General features: G+C 33.8%; 1 protein-coding gene and 1 long non-coding RNA gene across 2 annotated transcripts in view; one reads left to right on the top strand and one right to left on the bottom strand.

Annotated features, from left to right (window-relative positions):
• The window catches only part of LOC146993453 (uncharacterized), a 38956-nt gene extending 15304 nt beyond the window's left edge, over positions 1-23652 (top strand). Inside the window, exon 3 of the long non-coding RNA XR_015038394.1 lies at positions 23269-23652. This is a non-coding gene — a long non-coding RNA (uncharacterized LOC146993453). The remainder of the gene's footprint in view (positions 1-23268) is intronic.
• LOC118202861 (sushi, von Willebrand factor type A, EGF and pentraxin domain-containing protein 1-like) overlaps positions 10606-24926 on the bottom strand; it is a 139873-nt gene continuing 125552 nt past the window's right edge. The window contains exons 27-32 of the mRNA XM_085807230.1: positions 24425-24547; positions 24257-24294; positions 24061-24159; positions 22319-22370; positions 17229-17677; positions 10606-11035 (exon numbers count right to left, since the gene is read on the bottom strand). Of these exons, the coding sequence (XP_085663356.1) occupies positions 10874-11035; positions 17229-17677; positions 22319-22370; positions 24061-24159; positions 24257-24294; positions 24425-24547 (923 nt within the window). The 3' untranslated portion in view covers positions 10606-10873. The remainder of the gene's footprint in view (positions 11036-17228; positions 17678-22318; positions 22371-24060; positions 24160-24256; positions 24295-24424; positions 24548-24926) is intronic.

Genomic DNA, 24926 nt, shown 5'->3' with positions numbered 1-24926 from the left:
CTACTTTGAAATTAGAAACCCAAGCACATTGCAGGAACTTTTCGAATTGGCGGTGAAGTTTCAAAATCGCAGAATAGCGGAAAAAGCGAGAGGGGAAACATATTCTCAACATACCCGAAGGAAGGAGGAAACCAGAAATGGAAATCGCTCATATGGGGGAAAGAACTATCAAGCTAACGCATCGAAACTGGAAGGTCAAGGCCCAAAAAGAAAATTTGAAAATAAGCATCCGCGTACCCAGAAGACACAGATTGAAAGGAAAGCTTTAAACGACTAGAGGGGCCTGTGAAAGGAAGGGTCCAGACCCCGGAACTTTTAAAAAAACCCTCAAATAGACATTTAAACACGGTCATCGTAAAAAACTCACAGCTACCAATTATACAAGTCCTGGTTGGCGATGTACCAGTAGAAGCCCTCATCGATACAGGAGCAGAAGGAAATTTTATGAGTGAAAAGTTCGTCAAAAAGAATTTTTATAGGATACGACTATTTAAAACCAAAAATACGGAAATTATAGCAGCGCAAGGAAAAACAAGTCACTGCATCGGGAAATTATCATTAAACTTACAGGTAAAAGAGGAAAATCTCAAAGTATTAATTTTTGGGGTGAAAGACCTACAACACTCTCTTATTTTAGGTATGGACTTTTTAAAGGCCGCGAGGGCCAAATTAAATTTTCAAGATAGTTCCGTGGTGTTGGAGATGGACCAGAGGGTGGTGGAACCTGTGGAGACACCTGAAGTGGACCTTAGCCATCTGAATGACCATGAAAGTAAAGCAATACAGCAAGTGGTGAGTAATTTTTCTCATTTGTTTTCAGAAAAACCAGGAAACTGCCAGATAGTAACTCACAAGATTCAATTAAATGCCGAAAAACCTTGTAGGACTAAACCGTATCGTTATGATAAACAAAAAGACCTAATCATCGAAGAACATATTCAGGAGATGTTAAAGAATAAAATAATAACGCCCATAAATAGTGAGTACGCGAGTCCAGTCGTACTATGTAGGAAAAAGAACGAGTTTCCTCCTTCGGATAAAAGGGCTTGGAGGTTTGCTATCGATTACAGAAAACTAAATAGTATTACTAAATTTCCAGTTTACCCTTTGCCGGTTATAGACGAGATCATTAGACAGATCAAATCGACAAGATATATGTCTACTTTGGACTTAACGTCTGGCTACTATCAAATAGCTATGAGACCTGAAGATATACACAAAACCGCGTTTATAACAAAATCGGGCACTTATGCATTTTTACGCATGCCCTTTGGGTTGTGTGGGGCCCCATCAACATTCCAGAGAGCTATGGACATTGTTCTAAAGCCTGTCCTAGGAAAATCAACTTTAATTTATCTAGATGATATAATTATAACGAGTAGTACGTTGGAACAACACATTAATGACCTCGAACAAGTTTTTAAATTATTAAAAGAGGCCGGTCTTACAATTAACGCCTTAAAATGCAAGTTCGGAACTAAAGAACTTAAATATCTCGGTTATAAAATTTCGCAAAAGGGTATAGAAACGCAAGATTCAAAAATAAAAGCTATTAAGAATTTCCCACCGCCCAATACCGCCAAGAAACTTTCATCTTTCCTTGGGTTATGTTCCTACTATCGATCTTTCATAAAAGATTTCGCTAATATTGTTGAACCACTCTTAGTAATCAAAAGAAAAAAGAGTAAATTTACGTGGACAGCGGAAGCTAACACAGCTTTTGAAAGATTAAAAAAAGCGCTTATTAATGCCCCTGTTTTAAAATTCCCTGAGGGGGACGAAAACCTGGAAATTGCAGCAGATGCGTCAGACTATGCGGTGGGGCGGTTCTTATGCAAAATAACCATCCGCTGGCATTTTTTAGTAAAACATTGAATCAGACACAAAGGAATTATACAGGTACAGAAAGAGAAACATTAGCCGTATTAATGGCTGTACACAAATTTCGAGTTTATTTCGGTAAATCGCCAGTAACAGTCTTTTCGGATCATGCGGCTGTTGGTAGACTTTACTCGGGGAAAAATCTAACGCCCAGGTTAATAAGATGGGCTTTAAAACTCCAAGAATATAATATCACAATAAAATATAAACCGGGTAAGGAAAACAATGTAGCTGACGCACTTTCTCGTATAAAACTGGACGATGAAGGAAATGAACTTAAATGCGCTGTGTTGACTTCAAAAATTTTAGATTCTAGAGATACGGTTATTACTGAACTGAAAGCTGATCCTGAATTTGGAAATATCTATGCTTATTTGAAAGACCCCGAAAGCTTTGAGCATACAGATATCGATGCGATAAGAAATAGAGCATAAATAATAGATAATTTATTATTCTATACGAAAACAACAAACGAAAATCTTGAGTATAAGCCAGTCATCCCAGCCTCGCTTCGATTAAGCATTTTGAAGGAGTTGCACGAAGAAAAAACAGCGGGCCACCTCGGGGTCAGAAAGACTATAAAAAGGGTACGCGAGGCGGTATATTTCCCGCAATTATACAAAATAGTAACGGCGTATGTCAGGTCCTGCATCAATGTCAGTTAATAAATGATATTAATTACAGCCCGGCCGGGTACTTAAATAGCATTCGCGCTACATTTCCGAATGAAATTTTAGGCATAGATCTCCTTGGTCCCTTCCCCCAGAGCGAGTTAAATAAAAATCGTTTTCTTTTAGTAATAGTAGATCATTTTTCAAAATGGATAGAAATTGTTCCACTTAAACGCGCGTCAGCCAAAACAGTCGCAGATGCATTCTTACACAGATACATTTTAAAATACGGTGCACCGATAAAAGTCATTAGCGATAACGGAAAACAATTCATTAGTCAAATATTTGAAAACATATGCAATGGACTTGGCATACGCCATATCAAAATGGTTCCGTATAGACCACAGGCTAACATAGCAGAAAGAGTTAATAAAAACATAGTAAAAATAATTCGCAGTTACGTGAGCACACATCACAAGCGCTGGGATGGCTACATAAATGAATTAGCTTATGCTTTAAGAACGGCACATCATGATACTACGGGAAAAACTCCAGCAGAATTATTTTTAGGCAGAAAGTTAATTACGCCTTTAGATAAATTATTCTTTGTGCAACAAAGAGAGCAGGAGTTTAAACAAAAAGATGTGCAAAAGCTAATTGATCAGGCACTTAAAACCTCGGATACGGCAAGAAATAGGCAGAAACTATATTACGATAGAAAACGCCGTGAAGCAGATTTTAAAGTTGGGGATAAAGTATTGAAGCGGAAATTTTCTTTATCAAGTGCCCCAGACAATTTTATGGCAAAGCTAGCTCCAAAGTTTGAAGGCCCCTATGTAATTCAGGAAATCAAAGGAGTAGTCATATCTTAAGAACGAGAGAGGGGAAATCTGTAAAGCAAGTCCCGACCAAGTGAAAAAATACTATAATCCAAATGATTTTGAAATCCTTAAAAGTTTCTTGCAGGACTCAAGTCTAAACGAAGGTTCAGAGACTACAACAACTATTCCACCACCCAAGAAACAGAGAACTGAAGAGAGACCTAGCACTTCTACAACCCGGACGTCGGTATCAAAAAGAAAAAATAATTTTCAAACTCCAGCGTTTAAGAAAAACAAAAATACAGATGCACCGGGTAAAGAAACCGTGGTAAAGAGAAAAACACCACCTACAAAGGATGGCAGGAGAAATTACACATCAAGGAGAACTCGCACACGGCCACAGAGTCAGGTGCCAGCAAGGCCGCCGTTCCGGAAACTGAAACGCCAGCAGGAGGCACAAAAATACGAGGAACAGAAGAAATTCAAGAAGGACTCCAAACCGGAGGACGTCAAGACCAGCCGTTCCAGGCAGAAACGGAAAGGCCAACAACCAGACGATTACTCCGTCAAGAGGCCAGCATGTAGAGGACGCAAAAGAAAAAGCAACGTGGACGACACTCGGAGATCAATAAGGAGAAGATTGACATCCATGAAACCTCTAACTTGGGATCAATTTTGCCAAAAACGGATGACGGAGTTTCAAGCATCGAAAGCTCAAAGATAAGTTAAAACCTTCTATAATTTTTTTTCTCTTTTGTTCCGAAATGTTATGCATAAGTACGAAGTTCTATGTTTTGACGAAAGTCAATATGTCTCGGTTGAGACTTAGTTTTGTTTTACTTTATTTAGCTAAGGCAAAAGTATTATTTTCTTTATATGTAAAAGCTAAAAACAAGCATTTTCTGTTGGTCGAAAGACTAATTCTGTTATGTTAAAGCCAAAATTTGGCCGAAGATAAAAATAACTTCGTATTCTTGTACTAATAAGAATTTTAGTTTCAGTGCCGCCAGCTTGGCGAAGAATGAGTAAAGTAAAAATTTATTTTCTCTTATTCATTTTATGGTAAATTGTAAAAAGCATATGCATTAAAATTTTGTAAATGTATGTAAATACTTGAATGTTATATAAAAGTAGAATTTAGTCTAGAAGCATAAAATTGTAGATGCTAAAAGTGAATGCTTAAAAGCAATGAAGTCAAAATTTAAGTAGTAAATTGTAGATAAAGGCATGCTTTAGAGCGAAAGCCTGCATGTTTAAAGATGAATGAGGGGGAAGTTAGAATGAATGTGTTTTGTAGGGTTCTCCACCTACATTTGAGTTTTTAAGACTATTAAAGTAGCTCATGGACTTGTAGAATGTCGAGTAAGGTGTGTCTATTTGGTCGTTGAATTCTAACAAATCATGGTGGTTAGGGGAAGTGTTGTAAGACTAAAACACGAATATTCCCGTTTGACACCACACACGGTGGAGAGCCAGGGTAAAGTTAAATTAATGCTTGAAAAATTGAATGAATGTGAAGTAACCAATAACTAAGAAAAACGAATCGTTTAAAAACAAAAATTTATTGTGTCAAGAAAGTGTAAATTATAATGTATGTAGAAAGATACTGATACTTATTTCTTCCAGATGCTGGAAGGAAAGACCAAGATTGATTGATGAAGTCCAGGAAAAGTTGCTGTAAGAAGAAAGCTTTGTAATGATCAACAGAATTTTAGTATATAATTGTTACATAAGATTTTTTTTGTGTAAACGAGGTTCTCGCCAATTAGTTCAGAATTAGAGAAACTTACAACAGGTCGTTTGTAGGACCTGCTTCCAAGTTTTCCAAATTCTGGCAGCGGCAAATGTAGGGTTTATATTTATTTTAACTAACATTTATTTTAAGTTTAAACTATCTTTCCTGTCAAGCCTTACTTTCCTCTGGAACTGCCAATGCCAGAATATGTAAATTTTAGTACAACGCGCAAGCATTCAAATTATCAGCGGAAGTAGTATGATTTAAATAGAGAGGAAACAAGTTCGGTGTGTGATATTCTTACTGCACGAGCGTGGAGGTAGTTAGCGAGAATTGAAGAACCCCCCGTTGCGGCCTATGTGCTTGGCGGGAAGTAGTGGTAATCGTTCCAGTGAGCTTCAAGTCTGCTGAATTAGCAGCGGTATTGTAAAACGCGGTGAGTTAGTTATTTTAGAGAGCCTCGTAGTTAGAATCTTGTCTTTACTTTCTTTTCAGGTTATTAATTTTATTTTGACTGCCAAGTTGGCACAGTCTGTGAGCGTCAAGAGCACGCAATTGTAATTTTATTACGTTGAATAAAAAGGGACTTAAACCTTCACAAGGCTCTATCTTTTATACAAGTTTTCACAGTCACCTCTTGGTTGCGTGCAAGTTGGAGGCGCGCAACGTTATAACTTCCAGTGAAAAAGCTTTGGAAGCTAGTTACCTGGTAAGCCTAAGAATTGCTAAGACTAGGCAGGCTCACACTATTAGAGAAAACCTTATATTACCAGCAGTTAAAGGTATCGTTTTAACATTATTCAAGGAAAAAACGACTAATGAACCTAATAACATTCCGTTATCAAATGATATAGTAAGACAACGAATTCATGAAATAGCAAATTCCATAAAACAGACATTTATTCAAAAAATAAAACACAGTGAGTATTTCGCATTGCAATTGGATGAAAGTACTTCTATAACGCACTTCGTTCAATTATTCTATAACGCAAATGTTTCAAAATTCGAACAAGATTGAAAAAAAAAATAGTATTAATATTTTCTTTCCTAGCCTTATTTTAATAGTCGCAGAGTTTCGATCTATATATCATTACATAGATCGGAAAATTATATTTCATATAAAACGTTTTGGGAGACTTAATTTACCAGTTCTGTCGGTATTTCGCTGCCCGCAGCCGTATAATTTTAAGTGATGGACATATAAATTACACAAAAATTAAAATTTTATAAGGCATTTAAATCGGCTATTAATTATGCTAACAGATGCGTGATGGAAGAGTTTGCTGCAGCTGAAAATATTACCAAGCTATTTTTCATATTTTTCGCTTGAGTAAAGGGCAACGGGTTCGAGAGACTTAGTTGCAATAAGACATTTTTAATTAACTAAGCGTTTTCTCATAGAGATCATCAGTTAACGTTACGCATTAAATTTTAGTTGAAATAAGAGGGAGCTAGGTTATGATAAAAGTAAGTGCAGTACGAAGAAGAAGATAAAACTAAATTAAAATTTTTATCTTGTACACAAACATATATAGGGTGATTCAAAAATATCGGGCAAAAATGTAGTGAACGTAGATAGAGGGGAATGAAACAAGCAGATTTTTTTAATGAGATGTGTGTGCCGAGACAGCGTTTTGAGGGAGTTGTTGAGTGGTAAGTAAAAGTGTTTAGCTTGCAAAACTCTTATCCGTGCGTATTTTGAGCGGTAAGCATTTATACACGAATACGGAATTCGTCGACATGCATTTTAGCTATGTGGTTAAACGGAGCAGCCATTTAAACGAGGTCAGAGAATTGTTCCCAAGTACATTCTTTGACCAGTTGCTCCATTTCCGTCTACAGCCCCCTCGATAAAATGCATACCGTTAAGCTCCATGTTTGTGCTGCAATGTATATCCCTAGAACGCCGCACGGGAGGTAACAGTTTACGCCAGCAATGCTTTTACCTACTTCTCAATAGCACTCTGTACCATCTCAATATGCTATATCGACACATACATTTCATTACAAAATCTGCTTATTTCGTTCCCGTTTACGCACCTTTACATTTTTGCTAGATATTTTTTTTTATCCCTCTATATATACTTTATGCATACTATAAAGTTTAGTGAACGGTCACATTTCATAAATCTTGTCTTATTATAGCACATGCTTAGGCTACGTCCACTGCGCTGACATAACTGTTGCATTGCACAGGCCAGGCTTTGCTTTGTATACTAGTTCAACAGTTCAACTACTACTCTCATAGACATGAAGTATTCAAGTTTATAAATTTGTTTCCTTTCTGATGTTCTCGGCGTCTCAACAGGAAACACAGGTAGTAGGATTGTGTTTCCCTGTTTATATTTCGTAAGTTGTCTTATTTTTAGAAAAGTTATATCCAGGTTTGTAAATGTTTCTCTTCTATATTTTTTACGTCTGTGTTTGAGAGTAATTTTTTTTATTATAACTTTGATTGGTTTATCTGATTTTAGTAAAAACGTATGGAAAGATGTTCCTTTCTCATTCAGATATTTAGTAACTGTCCTTCTGCATATGCAATTTTATGTTAAGTGCTTGGCCTTTTAAATCACCATTTACTATCTCTTTAGTGCACAAAGGTTCAATTTCCTCTTTCAGTTTCTTCCAGTTGATATCTGCCTCAGCTGTTACAATCGGCGGGATTTTACTTGCTCGTTTGGTTGGGGGACTTAATCCATCTTAGCCTGTGTTTTCACTGGCTGCGGAGCTATTTGTGATTTCTGTATTGTTAGTGGTTAAATCTTGATCCATAACATCTTCTATCTGGAGATGTTATGGATCAAGTTTATAGGATGTTCTAAATCCGATTTTGTGGACTAAATAAGAGTACGCACTTTCTTGGGTATTTTAAATTCATTAGCAGTTGAGTTTGTTTCTGTTGTCTCTTGAGCAGCATATTTTGTTTGTTTAGTTTTAGTCGAGTTTTCCTCGCTATTGATTGAGCTCTTGGAGGAGTTTTTCTTGTCTTTTCAGACGCTTGGTTAATTTTTTCTACTATTTGGTTAATTCTTTCTGTAGCAAGAAAGTAACCCACTAGTTAGTGGTATTCATCATTAATGAGTGGCGCTTTTGAGTTTTATTTATGAAATAATTAATCTGCATTTGGCAGGTAATTTGTTTATGAGTGAGTTTATCTAAGTTTAATTTGTCTCATCCTGTTTGACCAGTCTGCGGCTGAAAATTATCCTGTCCGTTATCTAAGCCCACATTAGCTGTCGTGTTCGCTATTTTGTGCAAACGCAATTTCTTTCATATACATAAGACCGGATATCTACTGATGTCATGGGCTGGGTAGAATAATAATATATAACAGAAACTGAGATCTACTAAGGAACACAGAATCGTTTCTGTAACTTCCCAGCCGGAGAATTCTACCACGTCTCGAGACGCTGACGACACTGCGACTTAGCTGAAAATAAAAAATTACAGCTTTTAAGCATAGTTTCTATCATTATACACTAATTAAAGATTAGGAGGACAGTGCAGCGCCCTCTACTGGCGAATTTACGAATTAAAATATTTTAATTGCAAGAACAATACGAATTTGTGATATGAATTTTGATGCAAATCGCATTTTTCTAAGATAAAGGTGTTAATTTTTTTATGAATTTTTAAAAGTCTAGTGACTTTTGGCGTTCTCTGTACTTTTGAATGTATTAAATTAATTTATTCGGTTATTATTAACATAATTTTCGATTATTGTACTGTAATAACTTGACATGTTCAGATTTACTCTAAAAACATTTGTTAAACCGTCACTTTTTGATTAGTTCTCAGTATATCTCTATGAACGGTTTTTGACTTTATAAAAATATTTCATTAAGATAGTCATATAGTATCCAATCGTGAAAGCAACAAATTTAAAAACTCATCTGAAACACAACTGGCAGATTCAAAACAAATTTGAAGGAGCTATAAAGTAACGAGATTAGTCTATCATCTTCAGCAATAGACGTTTAGGAACTGGAAGATTATCTTCAGAAATTAATTTTATTCAGGACAATTTCTATTTACTAGAGTTGTGGAAATTATTAAAATTGTTAGCTGCAGGAAAAGAACAGGTTTGAGAAATTAATTTTTTTAATACGCAGTCTGAAGATATATAAAAAGAATTATCAGAATCATGATAAAGAGATTTCTAAATTGTATGCCGTAGCGATAAATGTAACGTAATAAAGATGTTTGTTTGAACGTTAATTTTTTCCCCAAATAAATTCATGACTAATTCCAAGATTTCCTTTTCACGTCTTCCGTAGAAGAATATATAAATTACAATTTTATAACAAGAAAAATTTTTAAATTCTTGTACCAGTTATTCATTTAATGTTTCAGAATTTTTCACGCTGTACATTATTTTTTCCCTAATGTAATAAACATTAACAGTATAAGGTTATTATTATTTTGCATAACTAATTATTGTATGACGTAGATTTTTATTGTCCCTTCTCTTACCGTTTCTCACCAGGATGCAAATTAGTTCGATATTTAAGCTGATGCTGTTAGATTGTAGGACGAAGCGTGTTTCTGCCGGTGTATGTGCACGTTTCGTTTCTTCCAGCTCTGATAGCCTGAATTACTTGGCTTTGCATTATAGCTGTCGAATTTTTGAATACTTACGTCGGCTAGATTTGTCAGCCAATTTAGCGTTAAATTAAAACTACTAGCTTAATTAAAGTTTTAATTAACTATTATTTTAAGTTATCTTGCTACAAGTGCTGGCTGAGTTTCTCAAGCACGAGACGTGCTGTTCTGTTAAAGTTCTGATTTTTATAAAAGGGTTGTTAAAACCTTTTCAAAGCTCTGTGTGTAAACTTCCAGATGTAGCGTTATTTCGCATAACGTCTGTTAAGAGTTTGTTACTAGGTTTTGCTACCAAAGAGAGTCAATCTGTATAACACAGCTGGGGATATGTAAGATAACTTGAATAAATGAACGAGTTGATTTCGTCGCTCGCGCAGACTACGTTCTTCTTACATTGTTTGTATTAAGCAAATATTTCTAAGAAAAATGTAAAACAATTATATGAGTTGAAAAAGAATTATGCTTATTAGTACATTTTATACTTGAAAGTTTTTAACCTCTTTTTCTAAGTCTTTCTCACCAGAATACCATATAATACTTTTATGCAGCTGTTCTTGTATCTTGTAATCAACGAAGCTATCATTTTTCAATTTCATTGTATGATTTTATCATTGCTTTGCAAAGAGAAATAATGCCGTCATGCGCGTAGCCCATGAATCGAAATTTAAACAATTAAAATGTCAAAACATTAAAACGTTAATATGAATCGGATTTTAAACATCCATGTGAAAGCAGAAGGTGCTAGGGCACTTTTATTACTCTCCCTGGATACGCGCATGATGAGATATTATTTATCGAATTTTCTGATTTTTGTGCTGTATAAAATTGTGTGAGCTATATCAGTAAACTTGCCTATAATGTAGTACTTTGAATCATCAAATTGATGAGCAGGATTTTATTAATCATCTTTAAATATCACAGCAGCATGTTAAGTATTATTAAAAATTGTAGAACAGTATTTTAACTACACTTTAATGCAATATACAACTATACAGTATAAAAACTATTTTGATCAAAAACGATTAAAAATTCATATATTACATGCGATGGAGATGGTAATCATTTAAACATAAATTAGTTTCATACACAAATTTGAACATTTTCAACTTTATTTCATACATAAACACCCTTTTCTTAACATCACAAATATTCATCTTTGGTTTATTAAAGGGAGCACATTTTTTTAGCATCACAAATATAAATGTTTTAAGTTTTTGGCACTTTCAAATATAAAACTGTTTTAAATTATCCACAAAACACAAATAAAATATTATGAAAATTGTCACAAGAAAGGCAAATGAAGGACGGCAATTCAGAGCAAAATTATATGTATAATCTTCAACGAGAAGATAATCTTCACCGAGAAGATAGCAATCTTCTTCATCCTGTTGACAATAAAATGAGAGGTTAGTAAGAATAATAATGCGCTTTTATGTTAGTAAAATTAGTCTGTGTATTAAAAGTTTGCAGAAAAGAATATGAAATGTAAGAAGCAGGAGATTCATAGATTCTACGCATATACAGTAGACGCCACCTAATGTGATCGCAGTTAAAGTTACCATTCGGATATTGTTATCGATATGCTGAGGTCCCACCCATTTGTATATGAAAATATGTGAAATATATTGCTTATTGTGATCAACAGTTCGATTAATATGATCAAACTAATATAAAATATATATTTTTTTAAAGTTAAGCTGCCAAATAAAGTGAAAATAGTTTTAAAAATTTCCCAGTGACAGAGAAATGCCGCCAAGTGAGTGGTTAAGTCACCGAACAGCTTGGTTTCAGTCAGTCATTTAAAATAAGGCAAAAAAACAAACTTTGACATACCAATTTTGAAAAGCACTATCGATTTTGAAGGCGATCAGAGACAAGTCTTTCTTTTTCAGGAGGGGGAGGACTGCAGATTTTTTTTTCATTTTGAAAAAAAGAATTACCTGAAAACACCTGCGACAAACTAAACTTTGTTCTTAATTTAAAATTTTGTATTGGTATGTTTTTTTCGGATGAGAGATGAATTCCAGACATTAACACAAATAAAATATTATAATTTTCAGAAACGTTATGAACGGTTCATAAACAAACTTTTGTATTTTCTTAGTTAAAATGCTGTGAAAATACCTATTTATATGTTCTTGTTATTTGCATATTAAATTAATTTAAATTCCATCGCTATTTTAACGGATATTTTTTCGCATTGATTAATGTTATCATTCGGTTAATGTTATTAAACGTAATCTCATAAAGCGGCGACTACTGTAAATGTCAGGTAAAAGGAAGCATAACTACATATCTTATCAATGCACCATAAAATAATGGATTATATTATTAAATATTGGATTGATAAACAAAGAAAGCTGATGATCATGGAGCCTCATATTTCATAAACACATAGTATTTTTTTATCTCTGTATGACGTTACTGATATAAAAATATTTATAAAATTACTCATATTTGTAAATGTCAACTAACATCTAAAACTGATCATCTAAAATCGTCATCTAACATTTCATAATTGAACGCATTAAAGTGTAACTGCCTACCCGTTTGGAACAACAACAACAACCTACTTCATACAAATGGGGGGGAATGCAGTATTTTAACAAACAGTGCAGTTGCCCTAGCAGAGTGGTAAAGAAGCTGGTTGGCGTAGTCTTGGACCCGAGCTCGAATCTAAAAGAAGACATATATGTTTGTAAGTATACTGTGTTTTTGCGGCACGAGGGTACTTAAAATGAAAGTGAAACCGAAAGTCTTCTCGAGAGGTTGATGTGGAGGAAGAGGTGTGGGGAACACTCGGATCAGTTTTCCGGGGGTTCTCCATCAAAACCGAGATTGAAGTTTTGGTTTCCCCCCCCCCCCGGCGTCAAATCAGTTGCACCCTAGGCAACATTCTTGGTGATGAGACAGCTAAATGACAGATGGATGTGGCCATAATTTTTGAGGAATGCTTTACTAGTAAGTTCCTACTAATCAGGGGAAAAACGAAAGCAGTGCAAGCTTTTATTTTATTTTATTACTCGGTTTTCAGATATTTTTGTTCATGATGAAAATTTTTAAATGGAAAGTTTTCCACTGAAGATCAAAATTTCCTTTGTTTTACACATTTTAACTCAGCGCATAACTGTTCAGATGTTTTGTAAAAACGTAGTTTATAGCATTTCAGCATTTCTCAGTACTTAACGTTTGTCTCTGTGAATATTCTGCCGAATGACCCCTTTCGCTTGAAAGGAAGTATATAAACCCATGAGTCACCTTCTGAATAAAATGAAATTTATGCCATGAACAGAATTAAGGAATTATTCACGGTATAGAAATGTAGTGGATGTATTTTTAGTAACACAAGCATTCGAGTATCTGGATCAGATTGTGAATTTTAGTAACAAATCGCAAGTAGTAGCCTCTTGACTGAATATCATGCAATAAATGTGGCACTACCCATGTTTGGGTTCGGTTTCCACAAAAAAAGTTAGCTAGCCGATGTAGTCATGGTTTTTCCCACATTTAACTTCAATAACAGCTAATTTCTCTAAAAATATCCCCCTCGAATGCCCCCGTTAAGTAACTAATCCTTGCTACCCATTAAGAAGCTAACCTTCTCTCTGTCGACGTGTTAAGCAGCTAAGACTTGCATTCCATCCTTGTAACTTCTATTCGTGTTACTTGAATCTTCTGAGGCTAAAGCATAAACCGATTTTGTACCACTTCAAATACTCTTACTTTCATAGCAAGAAGTTTTAACTTATACATATTTTTAACCATCAACTTACATTTATTTTATGGATAACTTTTTGACATTGTGTTGTACTAAACAAGCAGAATGATTTCACTTTTCAGTGCATTACTACTTAAGTATTAATAAAATTTACAGTGTTCTAATTCAAGTAAATAATTTCATTGCTTTATCGAAATCATTTCGTCAATTTTTTTATTTACGCTTTACGTAAGTTAGTGATTATTTATTTGTTTCTTGCTTTATGTTTACATAAAAGCAATCTGTTGCAACTGGTTTTCATTCGGTTCGCTAACTGTAGTTGTTTTTGCTTTCTTCAGCGGTTACTTTTAACCAATTCGGCATACGAGATCGTATATAATTCGACTCGTATATAGCTGAGAAAAGATATACAAGTGGTCATAAAAAGCTTCCTCGATATATGAACGCCTAGAGGCCTATCTGCTGAACCAATCGAAATGAAATTTCAGATATTGTTATTTGAAGGTATGCGCTCGAGATTGTGAAGATTTAAAACAACAGAACTCTTACAGTTACTATTACATCGAAAAATTTCGAAATTTTTGAACAGCAACACCCACTTTCTTTCCTGTGCAAATATATTACAGCACCGAAAAAACATGAATATTGTTGGAATGACACATGTCTGATGAAATTTGCCGGCGAAAATATTTGAAAAGAAGAGCATTGCAAAAGACTAGTGACAACACAAAAGAGGAGAGGAGGCAAAAGGTATTATTTAGACTTGCAAATTTTCAACGTGTTCACCTTCGCGGACGATAGCGCAGTGCATGCGGGATATTGCGAAAACAATGAGGAATCTGTTTTAACTTCACATTTTATAGCATCTTTCAGTTCTGACAAATCTCGTGGATTAGATGTGTAAACCGTAGATTTCAGATAACCCCAGAACTAGAAATCCATCGGATTGAGGTCGAGGGATGGTGATGGCCATCAAACTGCAAAGTTATGGGAGATGGCTCTACCACGGAACGTTGTACACGTTTGGAAACTTATAATTATAATGAAAGTTTCTTTTCCCTCTCTTGTGTTTTTATGGTCCTTTACAATTATTTTCTTTTCAAATGTTTTATGCCGACAATTTTCTTCATACGCGTATTATTTCAACGCCATTTATGGTTTTCAATGCACTGATCAATTAGCGCTAGAAAAAAAGGGGGGTGTTGCCTGTGTGGTGAAAAGTGGATAAGAATTTCGAAATTGTTACACTGTAACCATAATCGTGACAGCTCTATTGTTTTAAATCATTCCAATCTCAAGCGCATACCTCCAAGTAACAAAATCTGAAAATTTATTTCGATTGGTTGAGTGGATAGGCCGCTGAGGGTTCATATATCGGGAAGTTTTTTGATGACATCCCTGCATTTTGATTATTTATTCATTATACGTCATCTATAATCAGAGTAATGATTGTTCTGCAAAACGTATATCTTATGCTCAGGGTGAACGTGGAATATAAAGCAATTTTCTTCAATAAGGTAAGTTTCAAAATTTTGTGAAAGCTTATACATCTTATTTGAACTGCTGTAAGAGTGAGACAAATAATGCATGAAAACAAATATGTGAGCATAAATAAAACTAATGTAAGTCATTATGAATATATGCATGTAAATTAACATTCTGTATGCACCTATTTCTTTATTATTTTACATTTTCAAATTCGGAGATCGATCCTTAGTGAAGTCTAGAAATAGCATTTCGAAATTCTGGAAAATTGTAAAAAACGTTACATACATAAATATCGTAATAATATATTTAAAATTTTTATTTGCTTGTCTTCAGGCTTTTAGCAGCTAACGGTTTTATAAATATGCAATTTAGATGGGTAGATTCACATATATTGTTTTAAAAAATCTCGTATGTTGAAAGCTGGAAGATCTTCCTTGTTACTTCGATCCTAAGCAGAAAGAGATTCAAAATGCAAAGAGTTTTCGTAGATCTTCCAACGTGTAAAACAAATAAGAAATTTTTCTTTAGTCTTCTATGAATGCATCCTCTTTCCAAAATATAACTGTTCAGTGTTTCGTCAAATTCTCACTTACCTGTATAAATACCAGGTATTAACACTGACGCATCCGCTAATGGTGTTAAAGAAAATTGGAAAGATAGCTAACTCTTTGAATTCCTTACAAAATTATCACCAAATTTATGTACTATTATTCATTTTTGGAACTGGCACTGTTTTTAAATAGTTTCATATTTTCAGTATACATATTTATCCGAGGTATTACAGAATATTTCGCATCAAACCGTACCTTACAGGCTTATTGCAACGTTTCCAGCTTTGCCAACAGTCATATTAGAGAACCCTGTATTCTCGAGAGATCTACAGATATTGTACTTTTGCTGGCTGAAAATATCAGTTTCTACTATTACATTTTTAGTCGTATTTCAGGACTTGCGGATTAAAACTGAAACTACAATTTTAAAAGTATTCTTTGATTAAAAATGTTTTAAACTTTCTAAAATTATCTATATTTGAGAATTTGAAAATTTTAAATGTTTCCGCTTGATACGGAGTTTCTAATATTATAAAGAAAGATGACAACTTCAAAATCACTCTGAAAATTATGTATTTGAGGAACTCGCAGAGAAATTCCTCATGGGATTGATTAAATTCGGTGTTTCAGCTTCGGTGTTTGAATTTTATGATCCACAGGGTATCTAAAATGTTATCTAACTCGCATTAAAATTTATGGAAGGAATTTGCTCCAGCAGATAGAGAAAGCACCATACAAATAAAAAATTAGGAGTTGTTTGCCTTTTAATTTTCTTTGTATGAAATAACATTTAGGTGATAAATCATGGCATAATTTTACAAATCCTGATCAATTCTCTTGTACTTATGGTTAACAAAATTAGTAGGTTTTTGTTAAAATGGGATTTTACATATATTTATATATTATTATAACAATGTACAGAAAAACGTATTCGGCCTTAATTTACGCAGTTTGGTACAATGTTAAAGATGTATAATAAAAAGATGGTAATGATTTTCTTTTTATTTCACTTATACAATATACATACATGTATGCATAATATAGTTATTAACCACTACTTATGACGATATGTATAAAGAAGATTCATAAATTTCCCTTTTTTTCGTACAAATATGCAAACAGAAATAATTGTACAGCTCTAATACTGAGAGTCATGATCATTGTTTTGTTTCTCTGAAACTTGAAATTAAATACAAACATTTTAGAATTCGCAATGTCCGAAGTATTTTTCAACACATTTTACCACAAAGTGCTATAAAAAGCTCAAAAACGTTGTTAAAATGAGCATGCAATAAGTGTTCAGATGTTACGGACAGTGTAAGAATTTCAAAGCATTTTAAAGTGTCAAGTACGTAGATGAGCATTTATAATATAATTGAATTTTCGAAGTGCTATTAAAGAAAACCAATTGCTATTTTTATGTTTAAGTTATTATATCAAGTTATTGGATGAATGCATGAACTTAACGAATTTTGTTTTCCAATGTGACTGCCCTCTTAAATAATAGAAATTATAAACCTGTGATGTAAATTATTTTTGTGATAAGATATATATATGCTAAATAAGCAGCAGAATATATATGAATGGCATGCAGATGTAACTTTTGAAAGTCCTAAATTTTAATTTATATATATATATCATGCTTTGAAAAAAAATGTGTAGTGTTTTAAAGGATTTTTAAAAAAGGAGTGAAAAAATTCAAAAGAAAGATGAAAGAAAAAAATAATTGCTGAACTCTAGAAAAAAATATGCAGAAAAAATAATGTGGCTTCGGTTTTAAAGTACTATATCTACATGCAGAAAATTAGAAAGTTTCCTTACTGATGTTCCGTAGAAATTATATTTTCCTGGCTTGATTATATTATACGATTGGAAGTTTCCACACAGACCGCACATGTGTTTAGACATATGGGTTGGCACCGCAATCAGAATTTCACCGTTTGCATACCACTGTACATACAGGCCTGAATGAGTCCATATATCTATGCTGTGGTTATCAGAATTGATGTAAACTGATGTTTCGATGAAAGGTAGTTCTAACGTTTCATTATCCATAAGTATTAATCCCGAATGAGTAATCTCAATTTTGAGGCATTCATAGTAGATGATTAAAGCTTTTTGAGAGTAGTTTTTAACTGAACTGAACTGCACTTTGAAGAGGCCGTTGATGCAGTCTTCAAGCAAGGTGTGAGTACAATCATTCAGAAACTCATACTGTGATAAATCAAAAGACGTCATGCTGCTGTTTGGTGATATCAAACAGAATGACCCTGCATAAAAATTGAATGAATATAAATTACATATTTCCACAAATATCAAATATTCATCTTAATAAATCTAAGATTACATTACTAGTCATAAAATAATATTACTGATGATATTTTCATCATAATGTAGTAATAAATTAAAGTAATATATAAAGTACTATCAATTTTACAATTAAATACTACTGTCTTAAAATAATAAGGTTTCAGTTTTATACAAATCGATAGATTGCTAAGTTTAAGAGCACAGTACTGCACTCAGGTAATTTGAAATATGAGTGAGCTTCTCAGAAAAGTTTTCTAGAACAGCTTTTTGTCATAGTTCACAAATTTTTTTTCAAGTTTTTTTATAAATAATGTAAAATTCAAATCAAATTGATAACAAGACAACTATTTTTATAGTCTTTATCTAAAACTTTCAGTAAAAATGCAAATACAATTCAGTACAAGTATTACAAAATTAAGAATGTAGGACCTTGTAAAGGAGATCCATAAATCTCTAAACAGCTAAATAATTTTTATCTCAGAGAACTTTCAATACATGACAATAAAGTAAGCATATAGTAGAATCATAAAATTCTGATTTTGACGATTATGTGCATTTAAGCTAAAACTTTTCCCCCTCAAATGAGTCTTGATTTTTAATGAAATGAAAAATAAGCAGTAGAATCGGGAGTAATCATAATCAGTAAAATCGGGAGTAATCATTCATGAAAATGTTAAATTTTGTGGAGATAACCTATGAAGGACTAGTACCGAAATGGAACTCCATTTTGCATGGAATTTGCGATTGCATTTCGATGAGCTAATAGCATTGCAACTCCTGTTCAGTTGCTAGAAGTCCTATAGCGTCCTTGGCGTTGAAGTTCTAATGATTTGAACAATACTTCAGACAACATTTGCATCACAAGATTCGCATCTGTTCGCTATTTTGTGGGTGCAGACATCCCCCCTCCAAAAGTGAACTCGATTTTCGATCAGAACTCGAAACTCGATTTTCGTTCGGAAATTACACATCTCAGTCATTTAATTCTAGTATATACCGTTATAAATTCTAATATGTATTAGATTGTATTATTAATACCTTTTAATTTTAGATTAATTAATTAATATATTTTAATTTAGACGAATATATATTAATATCTTTTCATTTTAGACGTTATTATTGCTTTCCATCATATTTTTAATATTTGTAATTTATAACACCTTCTGCATGCGGACAGCTGTTAATATAGTTTATATATTTTTAAACGTAATTGCTGCTCACTTCAAATACATGATTTTAATCTACGTTCTTGCTGTTCATTTCTTAAACTCAAATTCATATATAAACTTTGATTTTATTCACATTTTTAACGCATCACTTTAATGTCATTTACATTTTCATGTCCATGCTGATTTCCTTGTTCTTTCTCATATATAAGTACGTCTTTGATTTCCAACGTAATGTTTAGGTTGCTCTGCGATTTACCTTTAATGAAAAAAAAAAAAAAAAAAAAAAAAAAAAAAAAAAAAAAACAACAACAACTAGATATATTTTTAAATTAAAATTCATATTTTAGAATGAAGTCAGAATTTCCATATGTAATTCTCCATTTTACGACGTATTCACAATTTTGTTCACTTGTACCTCAATATTTCATATTACTTCTAATACTTAGCACCTCTTATTGCGAACTAACCGAATGGAATCATTGCGAACAATTCGCGGATTATGAAACGCTTGCGTGGCAACATCGGCCGGATCGTTTAGGAAAGGGGAAAATACATTGACGGAAGAAAATGACTGCGTGGTGGTCCATCTTATTTGTTAACGTCGCATTTTCTGTCAAAATTTGAAGTTATTAGTTTATGATAATAATATAAGGATTAATTATGACTGCAGTCTATATTGTTCGTCTTTTTTGATTTCGTTGTGAGAGTTGTATTTATTGGATACAGTAAGAATTTCATCTAGGGTTAAAATTAGACAACGGAACAAAAATCAAATTTATTCGTAAGTTCCATCTAGATAAATAAAAAATGAAATAAAAGAAGGAAGATTATTCCTGGAATACAGTTGACTCCTCGAGAATTTACAAGTCATAATTTGAAATGAGTTTGATTCCTTTCATTCGTATCATCATTTGTACATTTCAGGTGTACTGACTAAGCAATTTTTAGATTATAATTTCTTTCATTAGCAACAATAATAAAGGCTACAATCTGGATGAACTATCTGCCTTAGTGCAGAAAGTTCTGGGGGAAACCAAAATTTATTTACTTTGCACATGTAAAGAAAACCTTAATGATCAACTCTTTCAGGACTGAATCGGAGACAAATTGCTGCTGTCCAATGATTTACCCAAACGGTCGCCAGTTAATCTTCTAAAACAGCATTTTAATGCTTTTAAATATTACTCGTTTCAGGAATAGGATCTACATACCTCTTCAAATAATATATACCAACGAAAACTTTAGTACTTCTAAAAAAGACATCCTCCGTTGTTTGCCACTATCCTCTGCTGGTTAAAGGGCGGCATGTTGGAACTACTGCTGACAACATCTGTGCTCAGATTGGGGCGCTGGTGAAGCTTCAGGGTATGTGTTTGTCTTTGGTGCAATAGTGATGTGGGATTACACCTACAAATCATTTAGAGAAAAGCTGATGTTCTACACGCTTTTTTTCTGCCCTCTACTGTTGACAATATCGTCTCACTGTTTTATTGCCTCGATCCTTGTGACTAGTGATTTAACGGCCCTGTGTCCCAAAGGCTATTATGCAGCCTTTCTGAAACTTGGTCAACTGCGTATGGGCTTAGTTCATACGGTTGTTATGAGTTAGTGGTCTAAAGCGAGTTTCGTTGCTAGGTAACCAGATCTTTCTATGTCAGAAAACCTGGTTTAAGGATTTTGAATAAATGTTCGAAATTTTCAACTTTATGTCACTTGGAATTGTCAAGCCGACCAATCACAAAGAAGAAAATATCAGTCCACAGTTTCCCTGAGTCAGCTACACATTTATGCATGCGCAGCTTACCCTTCCCTGACTGGCCATGACTTAAGTCCTTCTACAAAAGTGTGAATGGAGTTAATGACTTTTATGCCTTAAACCACTTAGACTAAGACTGCAAAACCATCTTATGAACGAAGCACAAGTTTCGAACGAAGCTCTTTGAATACGGTTAACAGCACAACGGGAGAGGAAAAAGGAGGCGGGACACCACAGTTTCACCATTGGTTGTACAAGTATCGTCCTACCACACGAACTGCACAAACTCGGCCCCAATCTTCGTGGAGAGCGCCTGGGGGAAGGACCCGAGGCTCTCCCAGCCCTCCTTCTCTCACACCAAACCATTCGAGAGGACACCAGCATTTTGGGTGCCCTTATAAAGCACAGACACTAAACTTATAAACATCCATGCATTTTTCGGGCCCAACCCGGGCCCAGCGATATGACAGCCAGTATCGTTAACCACTATTCCGATTAGAGTGTCGCTAACAGTACTACAAGGAAACCGGTTTGAATTTATAGTGAGCGAGTGACCTTTTGACGTACTCTATTTCAGCGTGCTGTGTGCGTTCATTAGTTGTGCATATTTAATGAGTATATAGATAGGTTTGCGGTGTTGGAATATCAAGTGTCGTTACATTTCTTTACCATCTCGTGGCACATTTTTTTTTCTTTTGGCTACTTTGGGTATTTTCTTTTGGTTTCTACTGACCAATCAGATTTATTGCACGACTTAAAAAAAAATTTTTTTTGTAGTTTTTCAAAAGGAAGAGTTTATTTTTCATTATGCTGTTTGTTACTGCGCATTAACCAAATTTTATTACTCAAATTATTTGCGATATCGTTGTTATACTGGCTTTTCTGCCGTGTCAATGCCTTTTTCAATATTCATATATGCCTCAACATCCAAAAATTGCACGTAGAAATAACTATTTTTTTTATAAAGCTACATTTATATTAAGCTATTTCAAAGCAATAACCTTTCCAGTGGCTTATTATGCTTATGTATAATAACGTATAATTTTTAAACTCCTATTACTAAATAACTGATTTCTAAAATGAGAATTATATCTGATAATAAAGATTTTTCCACTATAGATTTAATTAACCTTTATTAATGCCGTTCATTTTTTCTCAAATGCTGTTAATATTTTCTATTATTTTAGCTTTATTTATTTCTCTTTAGTCATAATTAGCAAGGAAATGCCTTATTACATGCGAATAAAAATTAAAATAATCTAAAAACATTTTGGCGGAATGTTTACAGATTACAGTCGTTAATTATGCCGAAACTTCTGTCCATCAATAGCCAAATTGCTAAAGCTGCGGAATACTGATAGTTTGGTACCCGGTTCGATGAGCGGCAACAAAGCTCCTGGAATGCGCTGGATTTTGAGGTTTAGCACACGTGCAAAAAACAAATAGGAGTCATTCCTTCTTTGGAAGTCCTTCTCTACACAGATAGTCAGCAACTACTTCGCCAGAAATAATAACTAAATCTGAGTTCATTTCACTATAGTACTTTATATATGACATTTGAGCAGATTTTTTATTAATTTCTGCATTATTAGTCTCTTTTATATTTGTGAAACACAAATTTAGAATCCACTAATTGTCAAGGTAGTAACTTAAAATCACTAAAGGATGAAACTTACATAAAACACATTTAGGGCAACAGTCACCCGGTAATGAAACCATGTTTTCTTCCTGGAATATAGAAAAGAGCAAAAGTTAACATTTAAAATAATATTATATTGAAAATTATTCAGCAGTCCATTAAAATTTACGACGATATAATGAAAAGCAATAAATATATGTAAACGGAGTGAAATGCACAGCTGGAACTAGTTATGTCGTTAAGCACCAACTCTTTTCTTCCTTCTCTGAGACGTTTCATCGCCAGAAGAGGTCGTCCGAGGATTATATATTGCGATAACGGTAGCGATTTCAAAGGTGCATTCAACATCTTTGTGAAATGACTGGAATAAAGTTTATAAAGAAGCTGAATTGTATCGAATTCAGTGGAGATTTAACCCACCTACCGCCACCTGATGGGAAGACTGTTAGAATACTGAAAAACTTTTGAGGAGAATCTTGGGAACAGCAGTTCTAACGTATGTGGAACTAGAAACCATTTTATAAGACTGTGAGTCTGTGATCAACTTACGTGCACTTACGTACTCATATTGATTCCGTTGATTTAGTTCGTCTTTCGCCAACTATGCTCCTTCTTGAAAATTCGGAAACTAAGGTGACTGATATTCATTTTATTGATCCTAATCATTATCGTAAACGTATCCGATATCGTACTAAGCTCTTAAAGGAATTAAGAATGCGTTTTCGAAAAGAGTACCTTGGCTTATTAATTCAACAAGGCCAGAAACGTCATTATTTCAATGTGATAGTAGATGTAGTTCTCATCGGAGATGATCTTCAAAAACGTCTTAATTGGCCTCTTGTCAAAGTTATAGAACTTCCACCGGGAAAAAACGGTAAAATGTGAACTGTTAAACTGAAAACTCACTCTAATGTTTTTGTAAGACCTATCCAGAGAATTTTTCTTTTGGATATATCATCTAATGAAATTTTAGGTTCTTTTTTACAGATTAAAGAACAGTAATGTCGGCCAAAGTGAAACTGTTCCGGAACCGATGTTGGATTCTTCTAGGCCTTCTTCGGATGTCCAGTTCACCCAATCCGGAAGAGTTGTTAAAGTGCCTCATCGTCTTGATCTGTTTAATATTTGGGAAGAGTTTGAGCCTCCTGTAGTAGCTGCAGACTCAAAAGGGGAGAGGATGTTAGAAATCATCCTCAGTCTCACTGGATTGAAGTAAAAAGATAGATGAATTCTTTTCCAGCAGTGTAAAAGAGCTAGTTTGTTGTCTTTGATTCTTTTACGGCTGCGTACACGAGTGTGCAACTCAGCAATGTTAAATTTGATCCCTTCTTCTGTAAAAATTCTTATGCTATTCATTAAATGAAATTTAATTGTTAATGGATCTCTTGGTGATTTATTTAAAAGATTCGACAGCTGGTAAGCATCGGCTAGATGCGCGAGATCCTCTTTAGAATAGTTCGATCCTACACAGGGTCTATGCTTCATTCCCTTCAAATTATCAGAAATTTACAGTTTGGAGAATGTTCACTCAACAAAATAAAGTTGTAAGATGAAGTTGTTTACAAGAATCTGTAAGCTTCGACCATATGTTTTTGCAGTGAATGAAAATTATAATATAATTCCAAAGTTGCTTGAGTTTGGTTTTGTTTGACAGAATGGTTACAGTATCTTTTATGAAAGTATGTTATTTCAACAGCAGCTTTCTTTGTGGTGAAAAATTTCGAAACCTGAAAATAATATAAGTAATAAAATACTTTTAATGACATCTAGACTACTTACAGGTTGACATGTGATAGGGCTGCAGAGAATTTCAGCGCAATAGATCTCTCCATGAATACATGAACAGTTACGGCATGAATCCAGCCACCATTCTCCATCCTTAGGGAAAGAAATTGATATTATTATATTTAATGTTTTGGAAAGGAATGCTATATTTTAAAGGCTTATAAGCACATATAACGGGATGTAAACATACCGTAAAAATTCGCTGACTTTCTTGACAAAATTTGGTATCTGAAATTATGAATTAACGATCACAAAATTATGAAAAATTTTATTTACCCATAATAGACACACACATGCATACATAAACAAGTTACTTTTAAAGCAAATGGATGTGGAAAAGGATGTTGGAAAATATTACCTTTGCATATGGAGCCATCCTTCGAGAGAACCATACCTTCAGGACAAGTGCAATGGTATGTTCCAATGTCATTAACACAACCATGTGAGCAACCACCTTGATTTTCTAAACATTCATCCACATCTATGTAAGAGATATTCAGAATTCTGAAGCTTAAATACTAGTTTTATGAGATACTGAAATTACTGCATTACATACAGTTTCATTATTTTACGAATTCTGCTTTAGAATATAAAGGAACACATTAAAAGCTCCAAACTAAACATTGCCTCCCAAATTGATGAAATTGTCTAATAATCTAAAAGAAGGTAGAATTCACGCAGAAATATAATAGAACTCTCAAGAGATGGGATATCGTTCACTAAATAGGGAAGATTTCTTTCATTTTACCGAAAACAATGTTTCCTAAATGTTTTTCTCTCTTTTCATTTTACTTTCCTGTATCATTTAAACATTTCTTCTTAAGAAAATGAAAAAGGAACTAGAATCATTTCAAAAATTC

The sequence above is a fragment of the Stegodyphus dumicola genome, chromosome X1 (genome assembly GCF_044657685.1).
Source record: "Stegodyphus dumicola isolate Sdum_Otavi_A_Nest chromosome X1, ASM4465768v1".
Taxonomy (NCBI): Eukaryota; Metazoa; Arthropoda; class Arachnida; order Araneae; family Eresidae; genus Stegodyphus; species Stegodyphus dumicola.
The sequence above is the reverse complement of the archived record's forward strand: the minus strand, read 5'-3'. Positions and strand labels throughout refer to the sequence as shown.